This window comes from Podarcis liolepis (assembly GCF_965112155.1).
Source record: "Podarcis liolepis genome assembly, chromosome: 1".
Lineage (NCBI taxonomy): Eukaryota > Metazoa > Chordata > Lepidosauria > Squamata > Lacertidae > Podarcis > Podarcis liolepis.
The window spans coordinates 115,279,013-115,296,308 of NC_139554.1; the positions used below are offsets into that span (position 1 = coordinate 115,279,013).

Below are 17,296 nucleotides of genomic sequence, written 5' to 3' on the forward strand. Positions count from 1 at the left end.
CCATTGCATATTTTCCTATTGGAAAATGCAAATCTTAATAAATTGTAATGTAGTATAAAGGAACAAAATGGTGTGGGACTTGTGCAAAAGAACTGTGGTTCTTAATAGCCTGAGAATGACTGAATGGTGTGATAATGCTTGAAAAATTAATAAGTGGCCTCGAGGTCATTTTGTTTACGTTCTAATATAATTTAATTTGTTTACATTCTAATCTAGATTAACTGGTCCTTTATGCTAGTTAGAGAATGCTGAGAGATGCAATTAAACTGTTTTATTAATGCCATTCAAGTGAGAGCCACTTCTGAGGGAGTTTAGAAACCAGATGGTAGGCTCAAATTACAAGAAAGGGTCTATTTGAGAACTCGGATCTACATATTGTTTGTGTGCGGACGGGTGGGGGTAGCCTTTACAAATGTTTCCATTACCTTGGTTAACTTACAGTAACGCCAGGTCTTGAGTCGTTTTGGTACAATAAGCATTAACGTGTGGCTCTTCTGTCAGAACTTCGTCATCGGACCCCAGTGCGAGGCAACATGTCTCCCCCGACCCCTGCTTCACCAAAACAGGGGTCTCCAAAAGGACCAAGCCCAGCGCCTCCAACTCCTGGCTTGCAGAGAGAGATTTCGGCACCGGGCGGACCTCCTGAGAGATCTGTTACATCACCCTTGCAGCCCAATGTGTTACCAAGACATCCCGGGTCCCGTGCCACTCCAGTGCCTGGAATGGGTAAACAGAGCACTTAATGTTGTTTACAGTTTATATTATTTTCTCTGGTTACCAATAAAACAGGCCATTTTCAGACAGTATGGAAATGGCATTTTGTTTGGAAGTAGAGGAGCCGTTATCTGATTAAGCAGGAGTTCCATATTCAATTAGCCATAACTCTTTACAGCTGGCACCTTATGATACTGAAACCTATTGCCTGAGCTCATTTAACTGTTATGGCTTCTTTGTTTAAATGGTAATAAAACTTTGCAGTATTCTGTAGTCAACAATATAGCATACCTTTTTATGTTCTTGGTTTAGTCAAGCCTCCAGACTTAGATAAATCAGGGATATAAGAAAACACTTTTGGAATTCATTCATGCTTCTTACAAAGCCCTGGACATATTTTTTAACTTTCATTGTGACATTTATTCAAATGCTTATTCTAAGCCCTCCCCCAAAAAGTTCACGCTGCAAAGATTAAAACATAAAATATTTAATAACTAAAGAGGTTTCGTATTAGGTAGCAGAGCTTTCTGAAGTAGAAAACTGATGAACGGGGGACAGGGGAGAGTTAACGTCAGTTACCTTGTTGAAACATTTTACTTCTAATTTGTATCTGCTGAAACTACTAGCTAAACTCAGAAGCACTTTAAACCTTTTTCATTGCTGGATTGATTTTCTGTTTTACAGATGTACTTTTCAGTTCAGTTGTGTACGGGGGGGGGGGGGGTAAAAGTCTGTAGTGAACGAACTCTTAATGGAAAAATTATTCATGTGTGCCCAGTGTGTCATTGTGTGCTTCCTGCCCACTTTCCTTTGCCTCCAAATCTCCTAGGGTTGAAATTACAGGTAGGAGGGTCAGATTCTGAGAGAAGGTCGGAGCTGCCTTTTTTACTCCGCTTGTGTCTAATTTGCTGCTTTTCCTTGCATTGAAATGATTACCTATTTGGAATTCCCTCTGGAACAGCAAACCCTGGTGTTGTGTTAGGGATGGAGAAAACAAGGGACTTACAACCTTGCAGCAGCCTGATCAATCCTGACCATTGCCATGCTAGTTTAGGTTGAGTTGGAGTCTTGGCTTCCAAAGGAGGAGCAGGCTAGTAGATACAGTGATACAGTGTACCTTGAGTTAAAAACGCTTCTCCGCTAACCTGGAAGAGTTACCTCGAGGTGAGAACTTTGCCCCAGGATGAGAACGGAAATCATGTGCCGGCGACGCAGCAGCAGCAAGAGGCCCCATTAGCGAAAGCACGTCTTTAGTTAAGAACAGTTTCAGGTTAAGAACGGACCTCCGGAATGAATTAAGTTTGTAACTAGAGGTACCACTGGACCTTGGTTTTTGAACAGCTTAGTTCTCGAACGTTTTGGCTCCCGGACGCCGCAAACCCAGAAGTGAGTGTTCCGGTTTGCGAACTATTTTTGGAAGCCAAACGTCCAACATGGCTTCCAATGAGTGCAGGAAGCTCTTGCAGCCAATCGGAAGCCGCGTCTTGGTTTTCGAACATTTTTGGAAGTCAAATGGACTTCTGGAATGGATTCCATTCAAAAACCTAGGTACAACTATGATGCGTGAGAGGGCCTTACTTCACCCTGAATGACCATATACATTAGTGCTCAGCGCAGCAGCTGCATGTAGGACTCTCAGGCAACAGGATGGCTGATAAATTTCTGTGTAGAATCTCTTCACACCTGTCTCCCAAAGTTCAGAAAGGTGTGGATTATGACTACAGTTTTGTATTAAAATTTTGATCCTGCAGTGCAGGTTTTTACCAGTCTCAGGCAATTTTGAAGGCTATATAGCTTTTGGGAGGAAAAAATAGTATAGCACACTTTGATGCAAGGGCTAGATGTTTGGTTCATTATTCATTTTTAAAACCGTAATTAATAGTGGTTACTTATTTTAATTAAGAGTTATTGGCAAATGTGGCAATTTTTAACTGTAACATGTTAATTAAGAAACAAGTGCCCTCTGTTAATTCAGTTCTGTAGCATACTGTTAAAAGTCATGACAAACGTGGAGGTTTCTTGTTGGTGCAGGAATTTCAGTGTCTCTCAGTGTAGTCTTTCAAGTGCAACTTACTCAGAAGTTCCAAGCAACATGATAGAATATAAAAGTCAAGTTTCTTGCTATTCAGATTTCTTCCTGTCTTGTGAGAAACATCAGCCGAAGTGCGTATGACTGCACTTAATTATCTTTAAACTGGAAAAGATAATTCATTTTTTCATTACATTATACTTTGTGGAAGAGAATCAATTTAACATGTATTACCACAGAGCTTCCATATGTCTAAAAATTAATAACCAGCAGGTAGTTGAGAGTTTGCCAAGCTTTGCAGAAATGGCCAGTCTGCCCACAATGATTGCTTTTGATGTTCATATTAATTACTCTTGTCCATATCAGCATGAGGAATAAGATGCGTGGTTTGAGAATTGTTAGTGTGCCAAGTAATTGGAGAGGTTCTTGGGGCACATGGTCTTAGGTTTCAGGCTTCTTTAAGATTAGTGAGGCAGCCCTTTAACCATGGGCCCTATGGTTGTTTTGAACTGAGATTGCCTCCAAAGTGTGCATGCTTAATAATACTGAAAATATTTATATGTGACATTGGATTGTTTTGCATGTAATCTTTTTTAAAAATCAGTTTTATTCCAGTCCAAGCCTCTCTTATTTGTAATGGTGTTCCCTTTAAATGTAATTGGTTTAAAGTAATTGTTTAGGTCATGTATTTACTTGTGCAAAATGTATATATGTTCACATCTGAAACCTCCGGGTACAGGGCAGTAAAGTCGTACCTTGGATCCAGAACGCCTTGGTACACCGATGTTTTGGCTCCCGAATGCCGCAAACCTGGAAGTGAGTGTTCCGGTTTGCGAATGTTCTTTGGAACCCAAACGTCTTCCGATTGGCTGCAGAGCTTCCTGCAGCCAATCAGAAGCCGTGCTTTGGTTTCTGAATGTTTTGGAAGTTGAACGGGCTTCCAGAATGAATTGTGTTCGTCTTCCAAGGTACGACTGTATATAAATTCAATTAATAATAGTAATATCTGAAATGTCTGATAATTAGGATAGAACTGAAAGCTTAATGAATGTTGTAGTCTCCAACTCACAATTCGGCACACTTTTAAAAGTAGGGTGAGCAATCTGTGCCTACTCCAGTCTTCTATGCTGGCTGGTGTTGATGGTGTCCATCAATAGCTGGAGCATCATATGTCCTATGGTACTGAGAGAATTTGAGCACACAGAATGATATTTTTTGCGGGGGGGGGGGAGAGAAGGAACACACACACGTACACATATATGATGTCCATGTGTTCTAAACTTCCTATACAATATGATGATATAGATAGGAACTGCTGGAATGTCTGTCGTAGGTGTGGTTTGCCCTTAATGCTAGACCATGGTTGATTTAACAAACGAACAGGTTAACTGCAAGTTGTCCCACAGGTGATCAAGCAAACCTTAGCTCATTTCTTCAAAGCTTGGTTTGTTCTCTGGCTGCTCTTGCTTTGCGCCTTTGGTGAGCAATGCGGGTGAGGTGGTCCAATGAGCCATGGTTAAGCAAAGGTGCTCTCACATAATGCCACATCATTTAAGGGTTTGTAAGCGAACAGCAAACCATGGCTTCATGCTGTAATTTGATGGCAGTAAGCAAACTATAGTTAAGATGCTGTGCAGCAGGGTTCACACATTTCAAAACGGTGGTTTATGTGAATCAGGCCATAATGATCGAAGGCAGAGAGCCTTCTCTCCTCCCTGCGTGTTTCAGGGACCTCTCCATACAACCATTATGGGCCCTCCATGCCAGGTAGTTTAGGCTGAGAGAGTGGCTAACCTTAAGGCCACCCATTGAGCTTCATGAGGAGTATGGATTTGAAGCTTGGCTTCCCTTGTTCTAGTCAACATTCCAACCACTGCCCCATGCTAGTTCTCTGTTGCATTAAGAACATCAAAAAGGAATACAATAGTCTCAACAGTGTTCATGCCCCTAGAAAAAGTGTCGGTTGCAATCCTATACAAACTTACCTGGGAGTAAGTCACATTGAATTCTGTGGGACTTACTTGTGAGTAGATGTGTATAGGCTTGTGCTGTGAGCTGTGCTCAGTGTAGATAGACACCTGGTTTTGTCTCAAATAACAAATCTAAAATTTGACTAAGGTCCTAAATAGAGGCTAAAAAGTAGGTTTTGCCTGCCCCGTGGTTGGGTTGGAGGGAACCAAAGCACAGGTTATAGATTGCTAAGTGACAAATCCAGTATGTTTCAGGGAATGTGTATATCAGGCAGAACTGAGAGAGTGAGGCATACTTCATTCAGGGGAAAGAAGCTTCAGGGCAATATCATTGCTGTAAACAGCTATCAAGGGAGGCAAAAAACCTTCCAAATCTGTCTTCACAGAAGGTGACAATTTCCCTGTTACATGTGGTATTTTTGTTCGCAAGAAAAATAACCCCGAGGAACTGACATACGGAATTAAATCTGATAATGGGATTGAAATGCAGAGGAATATAATGCTAATTTCTAATACATGTTAAGGTGCTTTATTCCATTTTGTAACATACAGACTGGAAGCAGATGTCCTTATTCCTGGTTAATAAGTCAGTAGGTTGCTCTCAATCCCATTTTGGTCTTCCAGGTCTTCATCCTCCAGGACCTCCGTTGGCAAGACCTATTCTTCCTCGAGAAAGGGGAGCATTGGATAGAGTTGTTGAATACTTAGTTGGAGATGGTCCACAGAACAGGTTAAACGTTACTTATTATGTTCAATTCTGAAGTTATAACTCTGAGTTGCTTCTCAGGTTTCCTGCGGTTTCTTCTTTGCATCACTCTGTTAATTGCGGAAACCCAAAGCCAGATGGGAGGAGCCCACACTATGGCTTTTCCTCTTGGTAGCATTGCTCCTTCCAGAAAGAGGGGCATGTAATAAATGTGACGCGAAAGGGAGCCCTTACAATGGTTGTGAAGGTGAAATTTGTTGTATTGTTTAAAACCTTTAATAAATATTTTATATATATAAAAAAATACAATGGAATCCTATACATGTCTACTTAGAATTAAGCCTCACCAGGTTCAATGGAACTTACTTCCATGTGAGCAAGTATAGGATTGTAGCCATACTGTAACTTTCTAATAACTTACGTGAACTCTTGTGCTGGAGCAGTCGTTGCTCAGAGAATCTTAATCGCCACACTTTTAATTGGCTGTCAATTAAAGCGCCTTTCTGACAGTTTGTGGAATAAAATCAGTTATAGAAAGCATTTTTTTATTGGAGTAGTTATTTGTAGCTGCTATTATCATCATTATTATCATTCACCCAACTTTTACCCTCAGGTCCCAGGCATTTAAAAAACAATATTAAAAACTGCTTAAAACAAATCACAAAAATAAGGCGGATCCTAAAAATACGCACCTCAGGTGTCAAAAGCCAGGTTAATGTCTTCAGCATTCTCCAGAAGCTGTACCATGAAGGTACCAGATGCAGCTTTGAAGGGAGGGAATTTTACAGCTTAGGGGCCACCACTGAGAATGCCTTTCCTGTGCCGCAACCACCCTTCTCTAAGGGTGAAGGAACTACCAGGAGGGCCCTCACTGCTGATCACAGCACCTGAGACAGTCTGTGGGGAAGGAGGTGGTCTTTCAGATATTTAAGTCCTAAGTTGTTTAGGGCTTTTCAGATATTCTGCCTCCTATTTTTTCTTCTTCAATTACTTTGCCTCATTTTGAATCTTACCAACTTTCCCTAGCTGTGATTTGAATTCAGATTGATGGTGCTTTAAACCAAATAGCCAAAATATTTTGAGTCTGAAGTGGCCGAGTCACAGTGGAGTTAAAAATACTCAGATGGCAGCTTTTAAATTTGCAGTAATGTGATACGTTTGTGAAAATAAATTTATAATAGGGTTACACACTCAGGTGCCTGCATGCAGTGTTAGCCACCCTGAGCTGGGGAGGGTGGGGTATAAATATTTATTATTATTATTATTATTATTATTATTATTATTATTATTATTAGGGTGCAGGGAGGAAGTCTAGGTTCCCCTTTTCTGATGTGGCACTGGGCATGTGGGCGAAGCTGCATGACATCATGTCCCAAAGGGGCATTAGCAGTCCACTTCCCTGCTCCATGCATTTAAACTGCGTGTGAGAGGTGAATATGTGTAAAAGGGCTTATGCTATTTTAATTCTGAATTTCAGTGCCCCCTTTCTGGTGTGCAAGTCCTGTTGAAGTGATCCAGTAGTACGACTAAATTATATTAATGACTAAAATTAAGTGGCTAAACCAATGTTTTTAACCTCTGATCTCATCTTCTTTAGATATGCACTTATATGCCAACAGTGTTCCTCGCATAATGGAATGGCTTTGAAGGAGGAATTTGAATATATTGGTAAGAACAAATGCATATATTCTGCTGCTTAAAAAAGCCTCCTGTCTCCCTGGCCACCATTGTCCGTTCAGGCATTTACAGAATGTAATATATTGGTTCTTGCTTAACTCTGTATTGGAGTGTGTCCTAAAAGTGCTAGAGCCCTTAAAATCTATAAGCTTAAGTACTCATAACTCTTTTTTTGTATTCAGTTTTGTGTACTTATAATATGTTATGGTATTCATTTGTGTATACCTTTTAGAATCCATTATCCTTAAAAAAAAAAAGTTCTGTAATATGCAGGTCAAGGAACATGTGTGCAAAAGTGAGCTGTAGAAATAAGCTGCTTTCTCTGCATGCTTTCAAGATTGCACTTGGCTAGGAAACTGCACCCTAATAGGTTTTTGTTTTTGTTTTTAAATCTGGGTCCTCACTTTACCAGAACCTCAACAAAATTTATCGTAACAGAGAAACCTGTGGGAGACATTGGAGATGAAGTGGGAACAAACTCCGGGGGCTATTCTTGAGTTTTACGGCTGACAATAACTTAAGACAGGCACAGCTCTTCATTGAACACAGATGTTTATTTTGTCGCCTCCTGGCAAACAAAAATCAATCTGCAAGTAATGTGAGAGAAATTATCTCAAGACGTTTGGGCGCGTCTTCCCATTTGCTCTTGACTCTGAGAGGCAGCTTAACCCATTCATTTCATGTGATCTTGTATTATCGGAGGGCTAATACATTTACTGTTCAAGCCCTGTATTACGCATGTGTGGTCAAAGTTTGATTTAATCTCTCCTGAACGGCTCTCCCCACCCCACCGCCCCCAGCTAAATTGATCTCGACTCATGAGGCAGTAGCCATACTGCATATAAATAGCAGAAAGTACGTAGCCTAAATTTTATAGGCTGTTGTTTGCCTGAGTGTTGTGACACTTTGATTTGTGTCTGCATGAGGGTGAGAGCTTTTGAGCTCTTTCCCAGAAGTATATAGCGGGATGCTTCTTTCTCTTTCCCTTCCCTCTCCGGTTGCTATGTAAACTGTTACATCTGCCTATAGAAACCCACAACGTGCAATAGCCATTCTTGGAAACGGATTGCAATTTTTGTAACACCAGTGACTTTGATCCTTAAATTTGCCTGTTCAAAATCCGCATGCATAGATTGCCCCCCTTCCCCCATTCATACACACACTAAACGACCTGCAAAGAAAACAGAATGGGATCATGTGCTCTCTGTTGAAGTGGTGGTTCTTCAGACTTCAGCCAACGGCATAGGGTTGGCAAGGAAGAAAGCAGTTTTTCTGAATATTTTCTCTTTCAGAATACAAACTCTCAACTGACTTGAGTCAGTTACAAAGAGTGATGCAAAACATTTGAGTAAGAACCAATACCTCATTCCCGTTTTTGAATGTTCACTTAAAAGTCAAGGGTCATATCCAACACTGCTGTCCTGCTCAGTGGAACCTCTCCTCTTCTGCAAACCCCAATATGTCCTCAAAATCTGCCCCAGATTGCTGGAGGACTCCTGGAGCATTTATGGGGGGTGGGGTAGCAGCATGGGGAGGGGAAGGGGGAGTTCTGTTGCACAAGCAGAATTATGCTCACACAACATTGGATACAACCCATGAAATGCAAGTTAGAGAGGTCGCGCCTTTCACTTTTTGCACTTCTGCCCATAGTTGAAATATAGTTAAAGATGGATTGATGCACTTGTCCTGTGAAGCTTTCACTGCTTAAGACCTAGGCTCCCAAACTCAGGGCAATACCCCGTCATGCAGGGTTGCTATCCATCTCTTTCCCCCCCAATATGGATTTTTAGCACTGCATTCTTCCCAAATTTGTGGATCGAGTTAAGCAAGCAGTGGGGTTGACCTGCAAGAAACAGGTGATAGTTGCTGTTGCCAAAGGAGCCACGAACCAAGCACCAGGTGTTTGGGCCTATCCCTCTGCCCTCTCTCCCTCTTCAGTGTTGTTGTTGGGTCCCAAAGCATATCCACCCTCACCAGCACTCCCTATTACACAGCTTCCACATGGTGAAATAAATTACAGCTGCAGCAGCCTGTATGTTTTTCCCCCTGTACCTTTCTTTCACCAAGGCGGGAGCCAGTGGGAGGCAGAAGTGAGGAGTACTACTGATAAAAATGAGAGGATAAAATAGGGAGGAGATGTACACTGCCTTGAGCTCCTTGTAGGAAAGGAAGGCTGCAGAAGTTGCAATAATAAAAAAGAGAAATGTTGCCTTAAACGTATAGCTTCTCCAGTCTTTTTTACCTCCTATGCATTAATTTAACATGAAAGAAAAGAACATGCACATAGATTTTTGAACAGTAGACCCAAATTATAACCCTCCTAGTGGTGCAGCAATGGAATGTCTAACACTTTTGCAAAGCGAAGCAGGCTCCCAGATGGTTTCAAATTGGATGGGGGACTGTGCGTTGAGATTCCTGCATTGCAGGGGATTGGATTAGATGATCCTTGTTGGGGTTCCTTCCAACTCTGTGTTTCTTTGATTTTTGAAAAACTGCACCAGAAATTTCAAATCCGAGAAAAGACTTGCCCTACTGTAAGAAAGCAACTCTTCTTTGTTTGTTGTTGTCATTGATAATGGGAGAAGGTGAGAGTGTGCAGTGCTGCTTCTACAAAAATCAGTTTGCTGTTCTCCCTTTCCAAGTTAATGCTTCAGAGTCTTGCAGCCATTGCACTGTTAGCACATTAAGGCTCAGTGAGCTAACTGGATACACTTGTATTAAACTTTTGTGCAGCATTTAGATGTGCCTACTGCTTCTTCCTGAATCCTGCAAGAAAAACAAGACCTCAAGCTCCACGACTTCCAGATTTCAGTGCTGAAAAGAAGCAGCCTACAGAGGTACAGAGCCCGACTGAACCACTGCAATCGGAGGAAGAAAAGTTAGAAGAGAATGAAATGGCTGAAGGTGTGCATTGAGTCCTCTACATTTGCCAGAAAATGTAATTAGGGCAATTGGATTTGAAGCATTTTGCTTTTCCTTGCAGTGCTGTTTATTCAATCTTGCCAGTGGATGTTCGCTATACATGACAGAAAGAGTGTTGCTCATAGTCAAAAGCAACCACGATACTATATCTCGCATGCAGAAAATCTTTTTTTCATCTTGATTTCCTAAGAATAGGATGATCTTGGGTCATCCTGTGGTATATTTTGCCTTGCTAGTTTTTCAAAGTTGGCTGCCAAGGATGTTTTTAGTCAGTCCTGCCCCCCCCCCCCCAGCTTTAGTAGAATCCAAACTTAATTCGCTTTCTTTTTGAAAAATAGATTCTTTCCATCCTATCTAGCAAGACTATCGGTCTCTTAAATTTTCTTTGTTTACAAAGCCCTGTTCTTCTACTTTTTTTGGTTGTTTTTTTTTTAGTATCGATATTAGCATTTACACTGTGTAATTAAAGGATTTGGATCACAGAATGGTTAGATTTCATTGTTTTCCCCAGGTCATTGGGTTGAGGTGGGGTTTAAGTTCCTGCCTTTGTTCGTTAAGCTGGTTTTGCTGTTTTCCCCAGGGCAGGAAAATCTAGTAAAACTGACTTGGCTTTTTAAAAAAAATAAAATAAAATAATGGGTAGTTCAAAGACAAATTGTCAACTTTAATTTAAGAAAGTTCCTTTTGAGATGGTTTATAGGCTTGAAAATACAGTAAGCATCTTGTGTTCAGCTAACAAGAGCATGCCACATTCTAAGAACGTAGCTTAGACTATCACTCTGTATTAATTCCCTTAAAAGTATTTTGTTATATGTAAAAGCATCTTTTTGTAGGTGGCTCTAAACAGAGAAGTTTCTTGAGAGCATACCCAGAAATGATCACACCACCAAGTGCTCTTAGATGAACAAATATGGCATGTAATGCCCATGTATGACAAGGTTTATGGTGGAAAACCTTTGTAACCTTCTACAATTTGATGCAAACTGTTATCAATTTCCCTTTTATTTTTATAACCCTTTCTGCCTGGTAACAGGTCTCCAAGGCTACCCATAATAAAAGAAAGCAAAATAAAGCACAGTGTATCCGGATTTTACCTTCCATGAACAAAAGAGCAATCTTAATAGAGGGATCTGACTAGGAGAAGCGGGGAGGAGGCTGATGTTTGCCAATTTCCCCCCTCCCCCTGCAACACCTCATCCCACCCTCTTCCAGAGAATCCCCCAGACCCCAAAAGTAGATTTTTAGGGGGCACAAAAGGATGTGGGGAAGGGCAGGAATCAAAATTCCATTGTCTCATTTGGGGTGATTTCTCCCTTCCCACCTCAGCCCTGTATGACACAGCCCACCATTTATTGTACACTGTCCTGATGTCTTCAGAGAGGGCTCAGAGATGTCTTCAGAGAGGCTTTTCAAGGCCTACAGAGGGGAGGAGGGAAAGGAAGGATCAGCTGTGTGAACCTGACATTCCACAAGCTGCTATTTTCCTCAGAAATTAATCACATGATCAGTGTAATCAAACTTCGTGTCTCGCGCAGACCCTTTAGAAGAAGCCACCCAACTTACTGAGACAAACCAGGAAGATGACCAAGCTTTGACTGTTGAAGACCAAAGCCGTGACGTAGTTGGGGTAGCGGCTGAAGAGCAACCGGGAAGCGAAGCCAAAACCGCCACCACAGACTCCGAGTTTGCTGTTCCAGCTTCCCAACAACAAGAACCACTAGCAGAAGAATAAAGTGCCTAATTATTTTTAGCTACGCTCTTTCAGCTGTTACTTTTCGCCCCCAGGTGGATTGCTTTCAAAAGCTGCAATGTCGCCACTCTCATGAGCTCAGACTGCCACTGTATGTTGAAGCTAAGTGTACTACGAGGTATTTTGTTGCAAGAGTGTGGGCAAGTTAAAGCACTTCAGAATGTGCCAGTTAGCTGAAGTCAAACCCAAGCACAGCTTCCTTTTTTTGTTTTGCATACTTTCTAAAAAGACAACCTAAAAATGCCTAAATGGAGTATTTTACATACAAGTGATTTAAATTATAGTATTATTTGGTTATTGAACAAAGAGTGCTGTAAATAACTAAAAGGATGTGTAATTCTTGGTTTAGTAAACTTAGGGTTTTTTGGGGGGGGTTAATATTTAGGTATTGAATGAATTTTGAATATCTAGATGTTTACAGGAGAAATGGTGCTTAGGTATTTATCATAAGCAGTACGAAAGTGTCAATACAATTAAAACTTAGTCACTCCTAACCCTTTTTTATTTTCCTTTGAGAGAATGCAGGTTGTTAAAGGGTTGTCCAAAGTATGATATATCCTTTAGGGGCTATATGCACAGCAGATGAGCTAACAGCATGTGAAATAGAAAGCTAGTTTGTGTTTACATAAAGCGTAGGAATATCCACACTTGACTGTACTTGAATACTGCGCATTATTTATACCTGTACAATAATGACTATAAAAGTGAATTTTGTGTATTTTGTTAAAGGAAAATAAAGACTGTAGCATTATTTACTTGTTTTGTATGTTCTTTTAAGCTTTAGACAGTCCAGAACCATGTACACGTTACTATTTTCATATAAGCATTTACTTTGATTTCTCTTTCTGAGTACTGGATTATTTCTTTGGCACTTAACCAAACTTTTCAAGCTTGGTGGTTTCCATAACGCCTGAGAACTGGTCAGTGCATCAACAGACTTCATTATGAACACATGGCCTGGAGAGTAGTCCAACAGCACATAATGGTGCTATGTAAATCGTAAGAAGGTCTCTGTCCAGCCAGTGCCAGGTGTAAATCATTCGAGTTTCTTAATGAGAAGAACAGAATACAAGTATAATGAATCCGTAGTGTGCTTGACTCTCAAAATATGAAGGAAAACTTGCTCCTTCAGATTTCATCTGACACCTGTGCTGAAGACTGTAGACAGAATTGCCAGGGGCAATTTCAGACTAGAGCAGGTATCCAGGCATGCTAGTTTGCTTGGTGTCCCACCTTCAAATGATATGCAAACCAGTTCCTGTCATTGAGCAACATCAAAGATGCTATCTCCTTTTTTCTTTTCTCACTAAAGCGTGAGTTCTACTGGACTAATAACTCATTGGAAGACTTCTGCCTAGCAATATGTGTATTTCAGTCAGCTTGGCTTCCTTCCAGCAGTAGCTCCTCTGCTTCAGACCATGTGCTCTAGCAGAGAACATGGCCACACCCACAAGCAAACTCACAATCAAGCTTCCACATAGCCCAGACAGGCAAGCAGCCTTAATTCAAAAGACACAAGCTCACTCTTTTCAGTCTCTTTCACCAAGATCCTGCCAACACCCCTGTTTACGAGTCCCTTTCACAAGCTCCCAGGGACACAATCGGCTCCAGCCAGCATTGCCAAATGGTCAGGGATTATGGGACTTGTAGTTCCAGCAACATCTGGAGGGTACCAGGTTCCTCACCCCTGTTCTTGGGGCTCTGGTCTGGGCTGTTGCCTCTTACTGCTTTGCCCCATTGGAGGTCCTGCAGCGAGGGGGATAGGTAAAGGTAAAGGGACCCCTGACCATTAGGTCCAGTCTTGGCCTACTCTGGGGTTGCGGCGCTCATCTCGCTTTACTGGCCGGGGGAGCTGGCGTACAGCTTCCAGGTCATGTGGCTAGTATGACTAAGCCACTTCTGGCGAACCAAAGCAGCGCACGGAAACGACGTTTACCTTCCCGCTGGAGCGGTTCCTATTTATCTACTTGCACTTTGATGTACTTTCAAACTGCTAGGTTGGCAGGAGCAGGGACCAAGCAACCGGAGCTCACCCCGTTGTGGGGATTCGAACCACCGACCTTCTGATCAGCAAGTCCTAGGCTCTGTGGTTTAACCCACAGCGAGGGGGATACTGCTCCTTAAAAAATTCTGCCCTGTGCAATATCCCCCTCGCTTGGAACAAACTCTGACTGATGCTTCTCAGCATAAGCCATCCAAGGAAAGTATCACATGCTTTAAAGTTTTTATGTATTTACTAAAAAAAACCAAAGCCCACCAAATCAGTTGGGGTTGTGGATCCTTGAGAAAGTGGAGCACAGCTGAAGACAGCTGCCTAATTGGTTTTATGAAAATGGTCATTGGATCTTAGCCAAAAGGCCGAGAAGTGATGATTTGCTGAAAATGGTAATAATAACAGCCACATAAAATAAGGGAAGAAAACTGATTCTTGGACTGTAAGGTGTCTAAACAAGAGCGATGTCACATATTTTATGTGCATCTGTTCAAGCAAAATACGAAATAGTAACAGAAATTGTCATAATAGTGTAAGTAGCAAGGAATCCCTGTTAGATTCATGCAATTATCTGAACTACAAACCCCTGTTTTTCCATCTTTACAGAGTGCATAGTAGCAGAAACACCAAAGTAGTAAATTATTATAGTGGTTAGACTCCAGTTTATAATATTACTAAAGCACAACTGTTTAGGGATGTACTAAATATTTGCCAGTTTCAATTTTTGGGTGAAAAACCAGCGATTTCAAGGATGTGTATAGAAATGTGAAAAACACTGTGTTAAATAATTACTTCTGTACATTGTTTTTCCTTTCTATTGTTACACTGCTGTTTTGCCATCCTTTTTTTGAAAAAGAAAAATAAGAAATCTAATTGAAGCTTTCCCCCTACCATAGGCCTAAATGAACAGAAGCTAACATGGGGCAATTAAAAGAGGCTATTCAAGGGGCAATAGAAGCCCTTCATCATTAAGAGGAAGCAATAAAATGAGAAGGACCCATAAACAGGAAACTTTTAGTTAATGACACAGAAACTGAAAAAAAAACCTCAGTAGCGCTTTTTCTGTTCAGCACGAAGAGCATAGGCAACACTAAACTGCAGTAATTTAGCAACATTGTCCAGATTTTCCTCCAAAGCGAGTGTGCAAACAACAGATGGCAATTCCAGAGAAAAATGCTAGTGTTGGGAGCAAGCTAGTGCCAACTCACTTTGCTTGGTTCAAGAGAGATTGATGAGCAGAAGTTTCGTCTCTTTGCTTAGACTGAGACCCCTCTTTATATCCTCTAAAAGGAACTGGAAACTTTCCACTTACTGAGAAGGTATATTTACTAAAGCTTTGGTATGTGTGGTTATGTTTACAGTCTAGATCAAACATTCTTCAACCTGGTCAAAACACCTAGGGGGTACTAGATAAGAGAAGGCTGTACATAGATGTATAGTACATTTGGGGAAAGCGCAGATGTTATCCAAATGCTCATTTGGACAGTGAAAAAGATGGGTGCAAATTTCTTCCTAAAGGCTGGTTCTCATGTTGAGATGTGTCAGTGAATAGTTCAAGTCCTGTTGCAAATGCTGTAATAATAATAATAATAATAATAATAATAATAATAATAATAATAATACATTTTATTTATACCCCGCCCTCCCCAGCCAAGACCGGGCTCAGGGCGGCTGACACCAGGTATAAAAACAATTGATTAAAATACAACTTAAAACAAGATTAAAATGCTGCCTCATTTCAGTAGAAACTCAAATCAAAAACTTTTTCAGGTTGAAAACGTCAAATCTTCACCAAGGCCAACTATCCAGACTGGTCCTACGTGGGCCAGAAAAAAGCCAGGGAAGTCCCCAAATAGGAGTTCCATCACAGAAGGAAAAAGGAAAGAGGGGAAGGGGATCAAGTTGATTCCAAGCCAAAGGCCAGGCGGAACAAATAAACTACGGCAGTCAAGCATTTCATAAGCCGGCCATGAAGCTCATAGGCAGTGGCGTAGCGTGGGTTGTCAGCACCCGGGGCAAGGCAAGTAATTTGCGCCCCCTAATCCGTGGATTTGCGCCCCCTAACCCTAACCCCCAGATGTTGCGCCTGGTGCGGCCGGCCCCCCCTGCACCCCCCACGCTACGCCACTGCTCATAGGTGACGTTGGGCCAGTCACTGCTTCTAAGGGGTTGTTGCTCCTTGGACACAGGTGGGAAATAAATGCAATAATGCAATAAACAAATAAAAGAACTGACTCACTATTTGCTTTGAAGTCACAGCAGCCACTATGGAGAAATTGTTTTAACGCTCTGGATTGAAATATACCCTGTGGATACAGCTTAATACAGCTTAATCTGTAACATAAAAGATTTTCCAGGTCTGTCTTGATGTCAAGTGAATGGCTGCATACAAAACTTAACATCTGTATATGTATTTGTCCTGGAAGACAACACTTCATGCTTGGTAATTGTTTTAAAATTTTGTAATAAAAAGGGAGGGGAGGGAAGAAATTGGAGCCTTAATATCATCTGGCGGGTCACTGTTTAGCCACCCCTCCTCCAGGCAAAGGAAACTAGAAGTTCCACTGTTTTTGTAATGAGAGAACTCATTACTTCTCCCATTAAAGTCAATTATTCTTGAAAGGGCTTATATGGAGCTGGATCATCTCTGTGTTTGAAAGGCAGGATTTTTATTTCCGAAGGATTTGTAGCTGAAGTTCAGTGGGACTGCCGGAGTCATTGTAAGATCCTTATACCATGCAAAGGTTGGTATTTGTTCTATGCTGGTTTATTTTTGGCTAAGCTGCAGAAGAGCCCCGAGATGAGATCTCCTGTTAAAAGTCCTAATGCTACATGATACCCTCGTGCCTGTGTTGCTGTCATTCTAACTAGTTCTTTAGCAATGCATAAATCACTTCGGGATGCTTCTGGCATGTTCTTGCCTTTCAGAGCAGTAGATAAAGCCAGGATCCCACAAAACAAAGCTGATCTAACATGCAGCTGCAGTGCAGTGGAAACTTAAGTTTTTGTGAAGCTGGGGGCTTAGAAAAGGAGTTAACTTTTCTTTTTAAAAAAAAGTTGAAGAAAGAAAGAACTTCATTTCAATTCTTCAAAACCTATACAAATAGTATATTTAATAAAATGTGGGGAGCAGGGACAGATTTAGGTTTGATGAAGCCCTGTGCTACCGAAGGTAATGGGGCCCTTTCTATGTCCAGCTGTCCTTTGTCAACAAGAAATTGTTGCTGTTTTTTGTGTTGAATATATGCTATATGGTAATTTATGGACCTAATAGGTATCTAAAGCCTTTTGCACATAACAAAATATGTATTTTATCAAAGTAATTCTTGAACTAAATACAATTAAGAAGAAGTATATTAATAGTGAATTTTTTGGGCCCCACCCCAAGAGAGTGAGGTCCTAAGCTGTAGCTTGTTTAGTTTATACATAAATCTGGCACTGGTGGGGAGGCAGAAGAGTCTCCCCTTACTTTTCCCTCACTCCAAAGTCTTCCATTTATTTTTATTCCTATCTCTCTCTTCCTTGTTTCCTCTCT

General features: G+C 41.2%; 1 protein-coding gene across 4 annotated transcripts in view; it reads left to right on the forward strand.

The window, feature by feature from the left end:
• The window catches only part of LNPK (lunapark, ER junction formation factor), a 40,992-nt gene extending 28,473 nt beyond the window's left edge, over positions 1–12,519 (forward strand). For all 4 annotated transcript variants that reach the window (XM_083469474.1, XM_083469476.1, XM_083469475.1 and 1 more), the window contains 5 exons: positions 502–726; positions 5,338–5,443; positions 7,017–7,087; positions 9,830–10,000; positions 11,554–12,519. In XM_083469474.1, coding sequence (XP_083325600.1) covers positions 502–726; positions 5,338–5,443; positions 7,017–7,087; positions 9,830–10,000; positions 11,554–11,750 — 770 coding nt within the window. In that variant the 3' untranslated portion in view covers positions 11,751–12,519. The remainder of the gene's footprint in view (positions 1–501; positions 727–5,337; positions 5,444–7,016; positions 7,088–9,829; positions 10,001–11,553) is intronic.
• Positions 12,520–17,296: the final 4,777 nt, after the last annotated feature.